The following is a 19,697-nucleotide window of genomic DNA, read 5'->3' on the forward strand; positions in this document are numbered from 1 at the left end:
TAGGTAGTCCTCAGCTTACGACCACAATTGAGCCCAAAATTTATGTTGCAAAGCAAGACAGTTGAATGAGTTTTGCCCCATTTTGTGACCATTCTTGTCGGAGTTATTAAATGAATCACTGCAGTTGTTAGGTTGGTAACATGGTTGCTAAGTGTGGCTTCCCCATTAACTTTGCTTGCCAGAAGGTCACAAAAAGGGGATTACACCATCCTGGGGATACTTCTTGTGGTTAGCCGGCAGCAGGTATGGATGGCTGAGGAGAGCAAGGACTCAGATGAGGGGTCAGGACCTTTAGGGAGTGGACTGCTGCCTTCAGAGATTGTGGGGATTGGCAGCAGTGATGAGGAGGTTCCCGAGGAGCCTGTGCCAAGTGCGCATGCGCACAGGATTGCTCGTAGGAAAGAGCAGCTACAACAACACGGGCAACTTGGGAGTAAGACTGCAAGGTAATGCCCCCTCCTTCAAGAAGATAAAAGCCAGCTGTGAATCGGATGTTCTTTGCAGGAAGCAAAGACGTTTTGAAACTCAGCCTCGTGGACATTGCAGTATCTTAAGTTGGTATTTGAAGACTTTTGTGTTGTAAAATATTTCTTATCTGTTATTCTTGGCAGCCTCACACAGTTTTGGCGAGGCTCGTGCTTATCAAAGTTAATTAGTTTGCAGCAGCCTTTTAACCGGGGATTCATAATAATCAATAAAAGGTTTCTGTTCCCTTTGGTTCATGTTTGTTTTATTGGAAAAGGGTTTGGGTCAGAACAATACTGTAACTGTCATAAATAAGAGTCAGTTCCCAAAGCATCTGAATTTTTGATCTCATGACCATGGGGAGGCTGCAATGGTCATAAATGTGAAAAATGGTCATAAGTCACTTTTTCCGGTGCCGTTGTAACCTTGTGCAGTCATTAAATGAACCGTTGTAAGTCAAGGATTACCTGTATAATAGTATAATATTGCAGGATGCAATCTGGGACTGGAGGTTTAGTCTTCCAAGCTTTTGTGCTGGATTCCATCCTCAGGGAATTTTTCCTTCAGCAGAGAAAGTGAGATTTCAGTCTGAATAAACTCGAGATGAAATTCTCCCTTTATTTCCGTAGATTGTACGGCTTGTGAGTATACTAGGAGGTCTTACTGAGTTTGCATTTCTCAATTTATTCACTCCTATTTTCCTGTCATAACTGTGAAAAATCAGGGGCATACACAGGATTTCACACTTAGTGCTTTGTCCTCAAAATCCTTCCGATAAGCGTAAAATGCAAGGAGAGACAAAAAAGGGTAAAAGGATTTGTGGACGAAGAAACATCTTAATTTACTTATTCCAGTTTACATTGTTTTCTCCAGATCAGCTTCCTCTGTTCTGCAGGTGGATGGATTTGAAAGCTCCAGATTTTCAGCCAATGCCATGCTGGCTGAAAAAAATTCTAGGCGTTTGAAGTCTATCTTTCTGGACAGAAGCACAAAACGAGGAAGGCTGGTTAAGACAGAACAAAGGCGAATACACGGGAACCAGGATAATGTTGCAGTGGGAATGGCCAGCTTGACGTCACTCGTGTCAGGGGTGCCTGTGGGGGCCCGAGTGCCAGTGAAAATGGGCTCCCAATCTCCGTTTTTGGCTGGGATGGCTTCATGAAACCCTCCTACACATGCCCCCCCCCAAGCTCCATTTTTGTTGGTAGAGGGTTGCAGGAGCCTGTCCCAGCCAAAAACGGAGATTGGGAGCCCATTTTCGCTGGTAAGAGGCATTGCGGGCTGGTCCTTCGCTCTTTCCAAGGTGGCCCCCATGGGCCAGATCTAAGCACCCCACGGACTGGATCCTTCCCACGGGTCCTGAGTTTGACACCCCTGAGCTAAAGAGAAGTTCCCTCAGGATGAGCTCCAGCGTGGGTCCAAAAGTTCGGAAGGAAGACAAAACCTCCAGACCCAGTGACCGACCCAGATTGGATCCTGTTATTAAAGATGTTTGTCCTAGCAACCTTTGTATATGTTAGCTCAGGTCAGTGATGGGAAATCTTTTTGTTGTGGTGTGCCGAAAATGCGCGTGTGACAGCATCCACAATGCAATGCACCCCACACTCCCCAAAACTAAAGAGATTTATTTGAAGTTAACATTCTACATCCAGCACTAACCTGGGCGCAGCCAATTCTGAGATATGTAATTCACTGTCACTCTTGATCCTGCTTTCCCCCACACCCCTCTGGTTGTATCATCCAACAAAAAGCGTCCATAGCCAAGAGTCTTCAATCATGCTCTCCAATTAGATTTTTTCGAGGCAGAAGCTTCAGCCATCTAATCAGTCTTTGAAGAAAATATGAATGGAATGTACTTTCGATTCCACACTGCCACCTGCTCTTTAAAACTCCCCCCCCTCTTCTTTCTGTTGACAACTATAAAACGCGTATACAAAATGTTTTATGAGTTGACAACACCCATGGCAACAAAGCTCGTAAAACGGGGCAAAATTGACTTAATGAATGTTTCACATAGCAACATAAATTTTGGGCTTAATTGTGATCGTAAGTTGAGGGCCTCCTGTATAAGCCCACCCCTCTTGCAAAAAAAAAAAAAAAAAGCCAAGAGGAAGTTGGTGCCTTAATTTTCATCTTAAGTCCTTCATTCGTGGTAGGTGATGCAGTTGAATGATACTGTTATTTTTCAAGAGGAAAAGGAAACATGAATTAAACACATATTTAGTTTGATTCAGGGTTAATAACCCAGAGAAAGGATCTGTTTTCTCTGTTTTTCCATTCATTCTGAAACAATTGCAGTGTCTGTTCTAAAATTTGGTTCCAAATGTCAGGATTAGACTATCATTCCATTTCATTTCCTGGAATCTTTGCGACTGAAGGTGGGTTTTTCTTTCGAACTTCTCATTGCCATCAGTGGCCATCTCCTATTAAAGTCCATGAGAGACTCTTCATTATTTTCACGGTGATTGATGGTCCATGACGAAAACTGCAGGAACTCCAGAATTTTTGAAGCCGTCCTGGAGCTTATGGAATTTTCATACCTTCTATTCTTCTTCTTCTTTTTTCTTTGCTCATGATCTGCTCTCTTCCTTTCATCGTTCTTGATAGGAAGCCTAATTTTGCATGCATTTTGCAACCTCCACCTGCCGTTTTATGTTGCGTTTAGAAAAAAAAATTGGATGGGATTACTTCTTTTAAATCAGTCCCATCTTTGAAACAGTAACACTTGAAATGCGGATACTTGCTGTTATTTGTCATCAGTCTTGCATACATTTCAAAGGATAGGCATCGATGTTTTTGGCTGCCGCTGTTCATTCCTTGTTCTCCTGCCTGGCTTAAAATCACATCTATGCAAGATCCAAACAAGCTGGGCAGTCCTTGTTAATTCTGGTCCTCATTTTTGACCTACTTCGATGTCCTGGCTTTACAGGCAGGTATCTATGAACTGACCTGTGTTTACCTTTTGACCTTTTGACTTGAGGAGTAGTTCTTGACTTACGACCCCACTGAGTTGTGCCTGATTTTTTTGCTATTCATTCATTCATTCATTCATTCATTCATTCATTCATTCATATTATTTATTTATTTATTTGTTTATTTATTTATTTATTTTTAAGTGATCTAGCTTCCCACATTGGCTTTGCTTATCAGAAACTGGCTGGGAAGGTTGCAAAAACAAGAACCTAGGACAGGGGTTGGCAACCCATGGCTCTGGAGCCACATGTGGCTCTTTCCCTGTGCTGTGGCTCCCTGTCAGCAGTCGGTAAAAGGAAAAAGAATGCTGTGCTAGGAGGAGACTCTATGGTACAGGAACTGGACGTCTGGTTGGCAGAGGAAAAAGGAGGTCACACTAGGAGGGAACTGGACTTCCTGTCAGCAGAGGAAAAAAGGATGCTGTGCTAGGAGAAGATTCTATGGTGGGGGAACCGGACTTCTGGTCGGCTCAAGAATTGAATGGGGAGCTTCCGGTTAGGACCTTTATGTCTCTTTGAGTGTTTAAGGTTGCTGACCCCTGACCTGGGAGAACCTCTGTAAATGCACGCTGGTCCCAAATTGCCCGACTTTTGATCATGTGACTGTGGGGATGCTATAATGGTTGTAAGTGTGAGGACAGATTGTAAGTGACTTTTTCCAGTGCTCTTGTAACTTTGAATAGTTGCTAAATGAATGGTTGTAAAGTCAAGGACTACTGTATTGGGTTCCCCGTGTAAAGAATTTATCTAGTAGCATGGTGCTTGGTGCACATAAGTCATTTGGTTTTGTCTGTTCTTGGGCCTTCCATATCAAGATTAATCTTTTTCTTCTGTTCTCTAGGGAAAATATTCTGAATTAGGAAGTATTCCAGCCTTTCTAGAAATTCCAGGTACCAGTTAAACGTAGGAGCCTTGGTGACACAGTGGTTAGAATGGAGTACAGGTAGTGCTTGAGTTATGATCACAATTGAGCCCCAAATTTATGTTGCCGGGTGAAACATTGGTTAAGTGAGTTTTGCCCCATTTTTACGAGTTTTCTTGCCATGGTTGCTAAGTGAATCATTGCAGTTATTAAGGTAGTAACATGGCCATTAAGTGAATCTGGATTCCCTGTTGACTTTGATTATCAGGAGGTCGCAAAAGGGGCCATGTGACCCTGGGACTTTGCAAACATCATAAATATGAACCAGTTGCCAATCATCTGAATTTTGATCATGTGACCATGGTTGTAAGTGTGAAAAAATGGCCATAAGGCGCTTTTTCCCAATACCTTTGCAACTTTGAATGGTCACTAAATGAATGTTGGTAAGTCAAGGACTACCTGTAATAGAATAGAATAGAATAGAATAGAATAGAATAGAATAGAATAGAATAGAATTCTTTATTGGCCAAGTGTGATTGGACACACAAGGAAATTTGTCTTCGGTGAAGAAGCTCTCAGTGTACATAAGAGAGAAGATACATTTGTCAAGAGTCAAGAATCATAAGCTACAACACTTAATAATAGTTATAGGATACAATAAGCAATCAAATCATACTGGTTTTTTTTTATTTCACCTCTATCTGCTCATTAAGTTTGGACTATATTGCTTTCTTTTGAAGACTATTTTTGAATGTGTTTTATCTCCAACTGAGAATTATTGAACAGTGGGGCCAAGTTGGAGGCATTAAAGGACATTTATTTATGTTGTGGATTTTGTTACGTTTGTGTTACATTCCGGGTCATCACAGTTGCTGTGTCCCCAAGGCTATGGGATCCTTTTTGGTGACCTTCTGGCAAGCAAAGTCAATGGGGAAGCTATCGATCACGGAGCAACCGGGTTACTAACTTACCGATTGGAGCAATTCACTTAACAACTGTGGTAAGAACAGTCGTATAATGGAGCAGAGCTCCCTTAACAAATGTCTGACTTAACCACAGGAATGTTGTGCTCCACTGTGGTTGTAGGTCAAGGAGCACCATGTATTACATGGAGAAAAAAGCCAAGAGGCTGCCAAGGAAAATATTAGGGAAAGATCAAAGATGCTCCATAAAGGATGGATTCTCTAACCCTACAGTTAGCTTGTTTCTTCTATCTATCCATTCAACTTCTCAACTGCTCTCTGATTGCAGTTCTTTTGGGAGCTTTTTAAGAAAGTGGAATGCAGACATCTTTATAGTCTTTCACTGTAATCAACAAAACCTTCTTTTTGTAGAGAAAACCTAAAACACTATACTTAGAGGTTGAGTGGTGAATGAGGAAAATGTGGCTTGGTGTTAATGCTTTGTAGCCTAGCTTCTCATATCTGGCCAACAAATGTAAGATATCTCTATATCTAGAGGATGTTGCAATGCCTCATTGCAACTGTAGAGTATCTGTGATATCTACATACAGGTAGTCCTTGACTCACAACACTTCGTTTAATGACCGTCCAGAGTTACAATTTCACTGGAAAAAGTGACTTATGACTGTTTTTCTTGCTTAATGACCATTGCGGCATGGTCACATGATCAAAATTCAGAGAGGGGGGGTGTCTTTTGATCCTCTTTTGTGACCTCTTGACAAACAAAGTCAATGAAGAAGCCTGTTAAACCTGTTGCTAACTTAACAATTCCAGTGATTCTCTTAACAACTGTGGCAAGAAAGGTCATAAAATGGAGCAGAACTCACTTAACACTGATCTCGCTTAGCAACAGAACTCTGGGGCTCCATTGTGGTTGTAAGTCGAGGACTACCTGTATTCTTTTCTTCTACCATGTTGGTTCTGCCGGGGGAAGATACGAGAAGATATTTCGTGAGCATTCAATACTTCTCATCCATGTTTACTGGCAAAAGGTTCCTGTACCTTCCTTTTTAGAATCCTGCTTCAGTGTTAAATGCAAACGTTGATAATACTTCCCCAAGATTGGATTCCTATCTAGGATGAATTACTTACAGCATTTGTTTTCTACTCTAGAAGAGCTTAATTATAGATTAATGCAGTTTTGGAAGTGGCAAGATGTTTTCTCTGTCAAGCCTCAAATAGATCTTCTAGGATATTTGGGTCCAACTTACTTTACCATTCATTTTTCACATTTATTGTTTTTAGGCCAACCTTTAGCAAAGTTGCCATGGTGAGGCATGATCAACATAGTATAAACGATCAGTAGAAAGTATTTAAATACATTGAGTCAAACAAAATAGTAGCTTTCAAAAGCCTGTGGTGCAATCTTAGCAAACTAATAAAATTGTCCTTTGATTGGCTCTACATTGGAAGCACCTAGTTAATAAGAAAGTATTAATCTGGGTCTAAGTAATAATAATCTAAATAATGAAAGTAAGAAGAAGCAATCTAATAACTTCTTTGAAAAAGGTACATTGTATATGGATCCAAACAATAAGCCTTTTTTCCCCATTTATGGCTTATCCAGTAGTAAGAAAATTCAGAGAACTTCTAGAAGGCAATGAGATCCATTAGAAATATTCTACAATACTTTAGGTAATGGTAAAAGTTTCCCTTGCACATATGTGCTAGTTGTTTCCGGCTCTAGGGGGCGGTGCTCATCTCCGTTACAAAGCCGAAGAGCCAGTGCTGTCCGAAGACGTCTCCGTGGTCATGGCTGGCATGACTAAATGCCGAAGGTGCATGGAACATTCTTAACTTTCCACCAAAGTGGTCCCTATTTTTCTACTTGCATTTTTACATGCTTTCGAACTGCTAGGTTGGCAGAAGCTGGGACAAGTAACGGGAGCTCGCTCCATGACGCGGCACTAGGGTTTCGAACCGCTGAACTGCCTACCTTTCTGATCAACAAGCTTAGTGTCTTAGCCATTGAGCCACCTCATCAATACTTTACATTGATATAAAAGAGTGTATATGCCCCAGGTATTGACACCTGCTAAATGTCTTTCAAAAGCTGAAAACCTATTATTATAATAGCCTCAAGAATGTGTATCCAATCATAAGTATCTTAGAAACATGAGTGTGTATTTTTTAAGGTTAGTTTGTTCTGCTGCTAAAGGTAATTCCATCAAGAAAGTCTCCCAATATTTAGTGAAATTCTTTACGTGTTTTGAAACTTTGCAACTTTCTGATTGTTGAATCATGGTTACCGTGAACCAAAAACTTGGAGATTGTATGTAGATGGACTGTTTGAGAATCTTCTGGGAATGCTCTAATTTTGTTTTGTGTTTTTTAATGATCAAAATCTACAATCCACCTTGTTAAATGCAATGGTTCTTTGAAAGTGTGACGAAGAAATTTCAGCTGCAGAAATATCTATAATTTATACGCGCTCGGTTATTTTTCTGTATTCTGTTAGGAATGCATTTTCTGTATGTTTCTCAGGGTTAAGATGCCGTTCTTCATCTTGACATGTCTCTGAATTTCTTTCATAGCTGGCTGCACATTTGAAGAAGACGGGGACCTAAATCAGTGTGAATACAGCCAAAGTGTTGAAGATGACTTTGAGTGGGAGCTGATCCGAAGCTACCTTCTTCCCCGTTTGACCTCTGATCTTCCTCATGGTAAGTCTGCATTTTAATTTAGGGCAGTATACACTGATAATGAAGGAGGCGCCACGTAACACTATGTGTTAATCATGCTGTGTCAGGAACAGTACGTCTAATGTTATAAATAGGAGCTCTAGTGGTGCAGGGGTTAAAATGCAGTACTGCAGGCTAACTCTGCCCTCAACCTGGAGTTCAATCCTGATGGGGCTCATGGTTGGCTCAGCCTTCATCTTTCTGAGGTCGGTAAAGTGAGGACCCAGATTGTTGAGGGCAATGGGCTAGCATTGTAAACTGCTGAGAAAGTATATAAGTCTAAGTACTACTGCTACGTGGGAATGATCTTGGGAGACAAAGCAACAAGACACGGCCAAGGGAACAATTAGATAAAAGGTAGCTTACCCCTGAGCAGGAATGTGGCGGGAGCAAGAGTCCCAGAAGTAACCCTAGTATTTGTGCGATAGAAGGGAAGAGAAGAGAGAAGTACTTTCAGACTTGCAAGATTCTTTTACATTAACCTTACAATAAAGGAGAATTAATTTATCTGGTCATGTTTTCTGATGGTGTATTTTGTAAGGTTGACAGTAAGAATGTATCATGGGTCAGCAACTGTGCCTATTTTGCATGCATTGTCATTCCCAAAGGCACACTTGGTAGTTTTCTTGATGGCATTTTCTTGAAATGTGCAATTCTCTATTGGAAGGTATCTTTTATTTGAGTTTCATTGACAGCTGAGGACATTTCTTTCTTGACATCTGTCTTGTTTTTTGTTTATTTTGTCTATTTAGGACCAGTGTTGGCTTCTGTGTTTATTTACTATTTCTTTTTTACTTACATTTTTTTTAAAGAAGTATTGGTTACTGTTCTTTTAATATTCGCCCTTGATATTAGTCTTTTTGTTCAAAAAGTGAAGCGGTACCAGAAGCGGTACCAGAAAGGGGCAATACATGGCTGATTTTGCTGGGCTCAGAAACTAAGCATAATCATAGGTCAAGCATGATCCAGATCCAAGCATGAGGACCCAAATTGTTGGGGGAAATATCTGACTCCGTAAACCGCTTAGAGACTGCTGTAAAGCACTGTAAAGCTGTATATAAGTCTAAGTGCTATTGTAATTGCTATTGCTATCCATACTTTGTTAAAAAAATCATCAAAGATGCAAGCCTAGGCTAGATTGGAAAGTCAAAATACATCCAAGAAAAAAGTCATGCCCCTGTTGGAGTCTGAATCTGAGGAGGAAGATGAACAGCGGACAGGGAGTGGGAGTGTGGCTCCGTTGGCTGTGGAAGAAACTGAGGAAGGGTAAAGTCTGGCTGGGCAGAGCAGGGGAGAGGTAGAACAAAACAGAAGGAGTTCAGAGGAAGACCCAGGCCCACCCCTTCTTCATCCTAGGGCACGTAGGGAGGAACGGAGAAGAGAGCAATGTGGGTTGCATGGCTTATGGGGGAGGAAAGGGCCCTGATTCCCTTCATTAGCCACAGCTGGGAAGAGAGTTTAAAAGAGATGCATGCTGAGTGTGGCAGCTGCTGGGAGTAAACTTTTATCTTGTGTTGACTTGGTTATCTGTATTCCTCCCAACCGTGTTGAGTTATTGTCGTGCCTTCACATCTGGAATTCCTTCTCTTGCCCTGCCGGGCTGATTACCTCATTTTGCCTTGATTGGACTTGTAGTTACAGTTTTTGTTGACACGTTTTGCACTCTGCAGCCAAAGGCTGTTCCTGGGAGAGTTTTTCCCCAGCCAGAAGGTAACCAGGACATTGGGGGCAAAGTTGAAGCTAATAAAAGGACTCCTACTGATTAGCTGACTGTGTTGCCTTTGTGCCACGCCCCAGGTCATCACAAAGAAGTTAGTTGCAACCACTTCCAAAGAGCCAGTGTGGTGTAGAGATTAAGGTGTTCAGGTAGGACTGGGTGGCTTTGAGCCAATCGCCGTATCATAGCACAACCTATTTTACATGGCTGTAATTGATGAAAGCTGAAGACCAGAGTGCTATGTAGGCCACCTTACATAGAATGAAAGATGGCATGAGCAAACAAACAAGAAAGCTTCCACGAAATCACCAGGAGCTTGATTCAAAGGAGAGTCCAAACTAACGGGGTATATTAAGTCTTCAGATGAGTGCCTCTAATCTATGCAGAGTCTGTCTGCAACTAGATTTTTTTTGCTTTCCTGCCTAAATATTTTTCAGAAGCTGGAAACCATTTATTCAGTCTTGAATGAGATTTGATGGGAGCCATTCCATTTTTCAGTCTTTTTGTGAACTGGAAACTCAGTGTAACGAAAGGCAGAATTGATAGGCCCGAATTGTACTTATGGTAGAAGTTGGCAAGGACTTTCACAGCTTATGAAGTGAGAAAATGTGTAAGCCAGCTGATGGCCCGGCTTTAATTTTGCTCCAGTTGTCCATGCCGTAATAACTGACTATTTAGACTGCTGCAATGCATTTATGTGGGATTGGTGCCAAAGGCAATTGGTAAATTTCATTTAATCCAGAGGGGGATACGTGACTACCTCATGCCAGTGCTTTACAATGAAGGGCCCTGAAAAATCAGGGCACAGTTGTTGCTGTGTTCACACATAGCATTAAACCAGCATATTTTAGTCCTGTCTTTGTTGCAGAAGCCATACTGTCCTGGTTTACACAGTGGAAAGTTGCACTAATTTAATTTGCATTGCATATGATTTCATTTCATTTTTTCTCCCAGCACAGTATGTAAACTCAGCTAACCTAACTATGGACCATGCCCTACAGGAGAACATGACTTGCCAAGCTTAAAAATGATTAAAAATCCTGATTTGGTGTTAATAGCTGTTGTGGTTAGCCGGCAGCAGGGGCAGATGGCTGAGGTGAGCGAGGACTCAGATGAGGGGTCAGGACCATTGGGGAGTGGACTGCTGCCTTCAGAGATTGTGGGGGCTGGCAGCAGTGATGAGGAGGTTCCCGAGGAGCCTGTGCCAAGTGCGCGTGTACTCAGGATTGCTCACAGGAAAGAGCAGCTACAACAGCATGGGTGACTCAGGAATAAGGCTGCAAGGTAATGGCCCCTCCTTCAAGAAGATAAAAGGCAGCTGTGAAACGAACGTACTTTGCAGAAGGCAAAGACATTTTGAAACTCCAGCCTTGTGGACATTCCAGTAACCTGAGTTTGTATTTGAAGATTCTTATTTTGCAAATTATTTCTTCTCTGTTATCTTTTGGAAAGTCTTGCACAGTTTGGCAAGGTTTGTGCTTATCACAGCTAATTATTTTGCAGAAGCATTGCAAGGTTTCTGTTCCCTTTGGATTGTGTTTGATTTATTGGAAAAGGGCGTGGGTCAGAACACCCAGCTAGCCTAACTATGGACCATGCCCTACAGGAGAACTTGACTTGCCAAGCTTAAAAATGATTAAAAATCCTGATTTGGTGTTAATAGCTGAACACAGACAAAGCCTTGAATCTTTTAGATCCATTTATGAATTGGGACCAGGTTATTTGAAGGAATTTTGCCCTGTGCATGTAAGAATATCCAATTCTTATATTGGGGATAGTCATATCATTTGTATCTTCCTCTTGTAGCAGGGAGGTGAAACCTATTCTCCCCGTATGTTGCTGAGCTACATCTCCCAGCATCCCTCAGCAGAGTCCCTCAATACAGGAAGGGCAATGGGAGACCACACAGGGACCCTCATGCTTTTAAATTAGGAGAGTGATGAATTGCCTGCTGAATTCTTCGTGAGATGCATTATATCTTTGCTTAAAGAAGAAACAAATCTTTTTGTGTGAGTCTGATATGCCCATATACTTTTTGACAAGCATCTGGAACAATTTGCTGCTGAATAAAAGTTTTGCAAATGATGTAAAGATAGAGGCAACTGAGGAGGAATACTGATGAGGACCTGGCTGGCATAAACAGCACAATGCAGACTTCTTGATAAGCCCAGCTTGTTCCAACTATACATGCATTTAAGATAGCCAAACACTTAAGGTCATGTATCTAAGAATGACAATATAGGTAATTTCCTGTGGGTTATATTTTAAAAAGTCAAGACACTCTGGAAAAGATTTAATGGCTACTGGCCTTTGGCTTTTGCAAACTTCTTATTTCCATCCCACTAAGCAATTATTCTCCTCAGCTTGCAATTAGTTTCTTTCTATACAAGAATCCGTTCTTCTACCTTGGTGGAGCTGCGGCTGAAGAATAACCTTTGTAGTCTTCTCCGTTAGGAAGTTGGAGAGTTGCTAATATTGGGTTTGATTATTTGTTCATCTGACTCAAATAATTGGCAACTCAAGGTTTACAGGCTACATCGAGGTTCTGGCTCCCATGGTGTGCTTTTTAAAACGTTCCAGCAGGACCCTGCTGGGAAAAAAAAACACAATTTTGATTTCTTCAAAATAGGTACACACATCCATCTTTCTTTAAAAACTCCAAACACCCCCAAAGCATCTCTCTCTCTCTCTTTCTTTCTGCTTTCAGCAGCAGCAGCAGCAGCAACAACAACAACAATAATGGCACCTGCCACATAACACCTGAGACTTAACAATTGTCTATAAGAAAGACAAAAATGTCTGGATAGTGGATGTGGCAGTGCCTAGAGACAGCCAAATGGAAGAGAAACAATCGGAGAAGATAGCAAAATACAAAGACCTACAGATAGAAATAGAATGATTGTGGCAAAGGCAAGCAAGGGTAATACCAATAGTAATAGGCACCTTGGGTACAGTCCCAAAACAACTAGGGCACCACGTGAACACCATTGGCATTGACAAATTCACCGTCAGTCAATTGCGGAAGGTGGCTTTATTTGGAACAGCATCACACATCCTGATTTGCCTACCCATGGTCATTTGATAGGTAGATAAAAATGCCAAACCCAGACTCAACATCTGGCTGACTGTGTCATGATAAATAACAACAATAATAATCCATTGGTATTGAAAAATCACCATAAGTCAATTGCAAAAGGCAGCTTTGTTAGAAATAGATTACATCCTACCCAGGGGTAGGATTCAATTTTTTTAACAACCGATTCTGTGGGCGTTTCTTAGTTGGTGGGTATGGCTTGCTTGTCATGTGACTGGGTGAGTGTGGCCAACTCAATGTCACTCATATCAAGGGGTCCTTCTCCTTGCCTGGCCTCTCATGACAGTGGGAGATGCTGCAATGGTCGTAAGGGTGAAAAATGGTCATAAGTCACTTTTTTCAGTGCCATTGTAACTTTGAATGGTCACCAGTTTTAGACCAAAACTCAAAAAGGGTATGTAAACTCACATTCAAATGTCAATCTTTCTAGCTAGCCAAGAAGCCTTGCTGAATGTCACTCATCTTGGTTCCTTGTCATTAAAAGCTTCTTCCTGGCAGCTCTTCTTCATTATTCAATTATTTCTTCAAAGTGCTAACTCCAACAGAGGAGTATTTCCTCCCAACAGCAGTGTAAAAAGCTTAAAACAACCCTTCCCCTTTAAGAAAGTACCAGCAAAGAAAAAAAACCTCCTTCGGAGACATTAAGTCTAGGCATACTGCCAAGAATGTAAGAAGGGTAGAAAAAAACAAAAGGAGATTTCTTCCAATAACTGCTTAGAAAGTTAACAACCGGTTCTAGCGAATAGGTGAGAACCTGTAGAATCCTGCCAGTAATCCTGCCAATGATATATTTAACACAACATATGCCTATCCCAGGACCTTAGGAAGGACTCGCTAAGTGGATAAAAATTCCAAAATCCGGTCTAAACATCTGGCTGACTGTATGTCAAGCCATAATTAAAGGCCAATTTTTCAAGTCTGTCCACTGAGAAGGAGTAATAGCAGCAGCTGTAATAGTTTCATTTCTATAAGCACAGTTCAGGTAAATCAAAATGATGTATCATATAAACCAATATAACAAAACATTATAATAATCAGGGCAAGAATTTCTTAGTACAACATCATGATCAATACAAACCATTCATAATAGCAGAATAGTTTTAGTGTGGGACTTTTGGCAGGACTATAAAAGCTGACCTCAGTAGATGATCTTACAATAATTATTGGATGAATTCTAGGGCAGTGGAGAACCAGAATATCACATGTTTACAAAACCTTGAAACATATCTACATCTTTTCCTTAAATATGTGGAGTTGCTTTTTTAAAGAAAAGAATCCAAAACCTTGTAGGTTCATAAGAGAAGATTTTCTGCTGTCCTAGTCCAAAGCCATTTTGAGACTTAGAGTGCAATAAACTACTAAACTGGGATTGCAAATGGATTGGTAGCCAGCAATAATATGTCAAAAATTTTTGAAGAAGTTTAACTAACAGAGATACCTTGGACTGACAAAGTAGTCTATTTCTAGACTGTGTCAATTTAGCTGCTACTTTCAAGTTTCAGGTGATGGTGTGATTAAAAAAAATATATGTTTTGATAAGTTTTTAAAATGTCCGTGGTTCTTTTTTAAAAAAAAGGAAAGCAGAAGTTTTATGTCTGCAGCATTGTACTGTAGATTAATTGATGCATGTGCTGATGCAAAGCAGAAAACCTAAGCAGTGTGTAAGAAAGGCGTAAAAGGAAGTCATTGAAAATTCCCTCTTTGTGTCTAAATTAATGATTATATAGTAGATGCCAATAATTTTGACAAAGCTTTTGCATTACCAATTGTCTTTATTAATGGGACAACACCATCTACCTCTATATGTATGTTTACAACAAAAAATGAATCTCTAGCAGGAACTTTGTGATTCCCATTATTATAAATTATAAGAGCAGGCCATTTCTCTGGACAGATTATTGATTTTTTTTTCTGTGCACACATTTCACCATCATTTTATGCTATTAAATAACAGGTTTCAAAGATCCTGGCTCTCTAAATATGCATTTCTAAGCATATTTGGTCTTGGAAATAAAGCACCACCGAATGAAACTTGATGTGTATTTTTAGTAGGCCTGCCCCAAAGCTTGGGATAGTGATGAAGATTTCCTATAATGTGCTCTGTGAAATAAAGCGATGTTGTATCTTAAGGCTGGGTTGCACCAAATGGACTGCTTTGCTGGCTTTTCATAAGTTCTGCAAGAGGTGCATGCGTGCAGAAGAAAATTGTATCAAAGTAAAACCACCTGCTGTGATGCTTTTAATTGGAGGCAGGCTATCTCTCTTTTTTTGCAATGAAGTGTGGCCTCAAATCAGATGCCCCAACGATTGAAGTCAAGGAGTCTCCAGAACTGAAGCAACATCTTCTCACAGAACTAATTTTAAGTCAAGATTTGCATCAAAGCATTTGGGAAGGTCAAAAGTTGGTAGATAACAAAGTTCCAATCTCTCTCCCTTTCTCCCCCGTGTGTGTGTATGTATGGATGTATGTCTAGGAGCTGTATACATGGCACCTTGGAACTTTGAAGAGTCATATTTCTCAAGTATTACTAAATTTACCAGCTTAGCTATAAACTGAACTTAAAGTGAGGTTTAATTCCTTGGAATGAGCAGGAGTTGAACAACACAATCACTAAGATATGTTTGACCCTGACGTTTGTTATGCCCTTCCCTTCCTTTCCCTTCCCTTCATTGTTTTTATAAAGAACTCATGGCAGGAAATATATCAGAGATAGTATTCAGCAGGTTCTGACCAGTTCTGGAGAACCAGTAGTAGAAATTTGGAGTAGTTCGGAGAACCAGCAAAGACCACCTCTGACTGGCTCAGCCCCCATCTATTCTCTGGCCTCCCGAGTCCCAGCTGATCAGCTGGGTCTTCTTTGGTTGCCCTGCACAGGAGAACGGAGCTGGAAAGCAGGTTAGTGGAGTGGGGAGGGAATGGGATTTTGCAGTAACCTTCCCCCAGGAGTGGGGAGGGAATGGAGATTTTACAGTATCCTTCCCCTGCCATGCTCACCAAGCCATGCCCACCAAGCAACTCCCAGAGAACCGGTAGTAAAAAAAATTGAATCCCATCACTGGAATATATCTAATACTCCTTCCTTGGTCTACTTCCCCCCACAATAACATCCCTGTGAAGTGGGTTGGGTTGAGAGAGAGTGACCCACTGACTCAAAATCTCCCAGCTAGTTTTCATGCCTAAAATGGGACTAGAAATCACAGTCTGCTGGTGATTGGCACAGAATCTCCCTGCCAACTTTCAATTCTAAGACAGGTCTGGAATTCACAGTCACCTGGTTTGTAACCTGGTGCCTTAGCCACTAGACCAAACTGGCATATGTTTCTTATCTTGAAGGATCCATAAGCAAACCCGCTGAATAAAACTTCTATAAAACACTTTTAAGAGTAGTTCCATATAATTCTATCTGAAGGTTACCAAAACCAGAGATTAGCAATAAGGGTCTAAATGCCATAATGGAGCTACGGAGTGCACAGTTATTCACCTGCATAATATTGTGAGAATGAATCTGGAAACAAGAGAGGAACAGTACTAAATAATCGAAGGTATAATTTCTAGCAGAGAGCCTGCAGTCTCTGTGGGATGAATGGTTCCTCTATAAATCCCCGAGTCTTATAATTTCGCCATTATCTCTGAGAGATAAGACATCTGACCCTAGGAAGGAAACCAAGGACAACTCAGGATGAAAAATTGCATCTAAAGTGATCTACCTTTATCCCTGTAGAGAGCTTATAACCTGCAGTATCTTCAAATAGGGGAGGATTCAGACCGGCATAATTGTGTCATTTCCAGACATTTTAGCTAGCTTCTTAGCATAGCTGATGAGATATGATATGTCCCTTTTCCTAAAAATAACTCGAGGTTCTACATGATGGCAACAGTTCTGTAGTGTTGCAAATTACTTACGTGTGTGCATGGTGGAATTTTTAAACTTGTAATTAGCTATAGGTGGAGCCCTCTGGTCCAACCTGGAACAATTGAACACCGTTTAAATCAGCCCCCTCGGTTTGAATTGTTTCTGAGACCCTACCCTCAGCTATTATAACCCAAACCTTTTATTGTAGATTAGCTAAAGATAGAATCATACACACAGTCCTAGCTGCTTATTTATTATTAGAACAGTTGCAGGAACCGGGCATGGGTAGTCTAGGGAAGAGAAGGACCAGGGCAGACATGATAGCCGTCTTCCAATATTTGAGGGGCTGCCACAGAACGGAAGGGATCAATCTATTTTCCAAGGCACCTGAAGGCCAGACAAGGAATAATGGATGGAAACTGAACAAAGAGAGATTTAACCTGGAAATAAGGAGAAATTTTCTGACAGGGAGTGCAATCAACCAATGGAACAGAAGTTGCCTTGAGAGGTTGTGGAAGCTTCATCACTGGAGGCTTTCGAGAAGAGATTGGACTGCCATCTGTCAGAAATGGTGTAGGGTCTGCTTGGGCGGAGGGTTGGACTAGATGGTCTACAAGGTCCCTTCCAACTCTGTTGATCTGTAAGCTGTAATTATTTACTACATTTATGCCTTTTTTTGTGGAGAATTTCAAGATAGTGTCATAACAATCCTCCTTTGAATGTTTTCTCCATAACAACAATCCTACTCTGTTTTTAAAAGGATGACAACACAGTTTAAGTTTTGTTTTGCTATTTGTGAAACACACCATGCCTCAACCTTAGAGGATTTATAATTGAAGCTAGTCCTCAATCTATGACCACAATTGAGCCCAAGATTTCTGTTCCTCAGTGAGACATTTGTTAAGTGAATTTTGCCCCATTTCACAAAACCATTTTTGCTACAGTTGTTTAGTAAATCACAGCAGTTGTTAAATTAGTAACACGAGTGTTAAGTGGATCTGGCTTCCCCATTGCCTTTGCTTGTCAGAAGGTTGCAAAAGGTGATCACATGACCACAGGACGCTGCAACTGTCATAAATACATGCCAGTTGCCAAGCATCCGAATTTTGATCATGTGACCATGGAGATGGTACAATGGTCCTAAGTGTGAAAAATGTAAGTCATTTTTTTCAGTGTCACTGTAATTTTGTATGGTCACTAAATGAACTGTTGTAAGTGTGGACCAGCTGTATTTACTATATGTTTTAATTTGCTAGCTTAGAATTGATTTTGTTGTTGATCAATAATCATAATAAAGTTTACTATTACAGGTAGTCCTTGACTTACAACCATTTGTTTAGTGATCAAAGTTTCAAACCACAGCGCTGAAAAATGTGACTTACTTGTCCTTGCATTTACTACCATTGCAGCACATTCACAATCACACGATCAAAATTTGGACACTTAGCAATCAGCATGTATCTGGTTGTAGCATCTCAGATCACGTGATTCTCCTTTGTGATTTTCACAGCTAAATTCCAACAAGCAAAGTGAATGGGGAAAGCTGTGGTGACCCAGGGTTTAACACAAATGTAACAAAATCCAAACGTAAATAAATGTCCTTTAATGCCTCCAGCTTGGCCCCACAGTTCAATAATTATCAGTTGGAGATAAACACATATTCAAAAATAGTCTTCAAAAGAAAGCAATACAGTCCGAACTTAATGAGCAGACAAAGGTGAACTAAAAAACTAAAACAAACTACAATGAAGGACCAGGATAAGTAATTACCAACTTCAAGGAGATAACAAGGCACAGTCTGTTGGATGGATGCCATCCAAGATAACTTCAGCCCAAAATAAAATACACTTTGCTTCTGGCAATGCTGTGTTTTAACTGTCTCTCTTATGTGCTATTCTCCCCAGCTGCAACCAATGAGAGGGATCATGGCCACTTCCTCTCTCATAAGCCAAGTTGTTGCCTTCTCCGTTCCTCCCTGCATGTCCTCGGATGAAGAGGAGATGGGCCTGGTTCTTCCTCTGACTGCCCAGCCGGCCTCTGCCCCTCCCCAGCCTCCTCCACAACCTCCAGAGGCACACCTCCACTCCCTGTCAGCTGTTCCTCCTCCCCCTCAGAGTCTGACTTTAACAAGGGCATGACAGAAGCCTGATTTAACTTACCAACTGTGTAATTCAATTACCTTTAATGATTCACTTAACAACCATGGCAGAACAGGTCACAAAATTGGGCACAAGTCCCTTAACCGCCTTGTTTACCAAGCGAAATTCTCCCAATTGTGGTTGTAAGTGGAGACTAGCTCAGGGGTGGGATCTGACCAGCATAACAACCAGTTCGGGGAGTGTGCTACACACATGTGCATACTACCAGCGCCAGCAAGCATATACTTTCTCCAGCTGACGAGCGGCACTCAGCTGTGCCGCGCAAAGCAGCTGAGGTTGAAAAAGCAGGAAAGAAGAGGATTTTCAAATGTTGCACCCCCGTGTGCAGCGCTTCTCAGCTGTCTGGGCGGCACAGCTGATGTTTTTTTTGCAAATGCTCGACATACGTGCACAGCAAAACACACTGTCACCGAACCGGTAGTAACACCAGTTGAATCCCACCCCTGTGCGTGAAGTGTGCGCCTAGCATATGTGTGCACTTACCAAACCCATTGTGAAACCGGTAGAAGCCCATCACTGAGGTCATGGGAAGCATTTCAGGAGGGACCTTCCCTACTTTTTCAGAAGCTGAAAGGAGAGGAGGAGAGAAATAATCTCAGGCTTGCAAGATTCTTTTAATGTAATCCTGCAATAAAATATGTGTTCATTGTTGTGCTTCTTGTCTGGGCTGTCGCTGAAGGGCTACCATCAAGGTTGTTGCAAGAAAACAATCAAGCTCAGAGGACCCCAAGAACTCAGCAATTTGATTAGTAACTTAATACTTCCTTGGTTTTTTCTTTTTCTTTTGCTGCCTCCATCCATCAACATAGCACCTGTAGCAAATAAGACATGCATTTATTTTCAACATCCCTCACATCAGAATGATGCTTGACATATAATATATTCAAACTTCACAAGACAGCGACATTTGCATTCTGCACTTGGAAGGGAT

At 41.2% G+C, this 19,697-nt stretch overlaps 1 protein-coding gene across 5 annotated transcripts in view; it reads left to right on the forward strand.

Annotated features, from left to right (window-relative positions):
• Positions 1-19,697, forward strand: part of PTPRU (protein tyrosine phosphatase receptor type U) — a 385,271-nt gene that overhangs the window by 145,743 nt on the left and 219,831 nt on the right. For all 5 annotated transcript variants that reach the window (XM_087939817.1, XM_087939815.1, XM_087939816.1 and 2 more), the window contains exon 2: positions 7,796-7,924. In XM_087939817.1, coding sequence (XP_087795943.1) covers positions 7,796-7,924 — 129 coding nt within the window. The remainder of the gene's footprint in view (positions 1-7,795; positions 7,925-19,697) is intronic.

The sequence above is a fragment of the Pseudonaja textilis genome, chromosome 10 (assembly GCF_049901715.1).
Source record: "Pseudonaja textilis isolate UNSWEBS1 chromosome 10, rPseTex1.2, whole genome shotgun sequence".
Classification (NCBI taxonomy): Eukaryota; Metazoa; Chordata; class Lepidosauria; order Squamata; family Elapidae; genus Pseudonaja; species Pseudonaja textilis.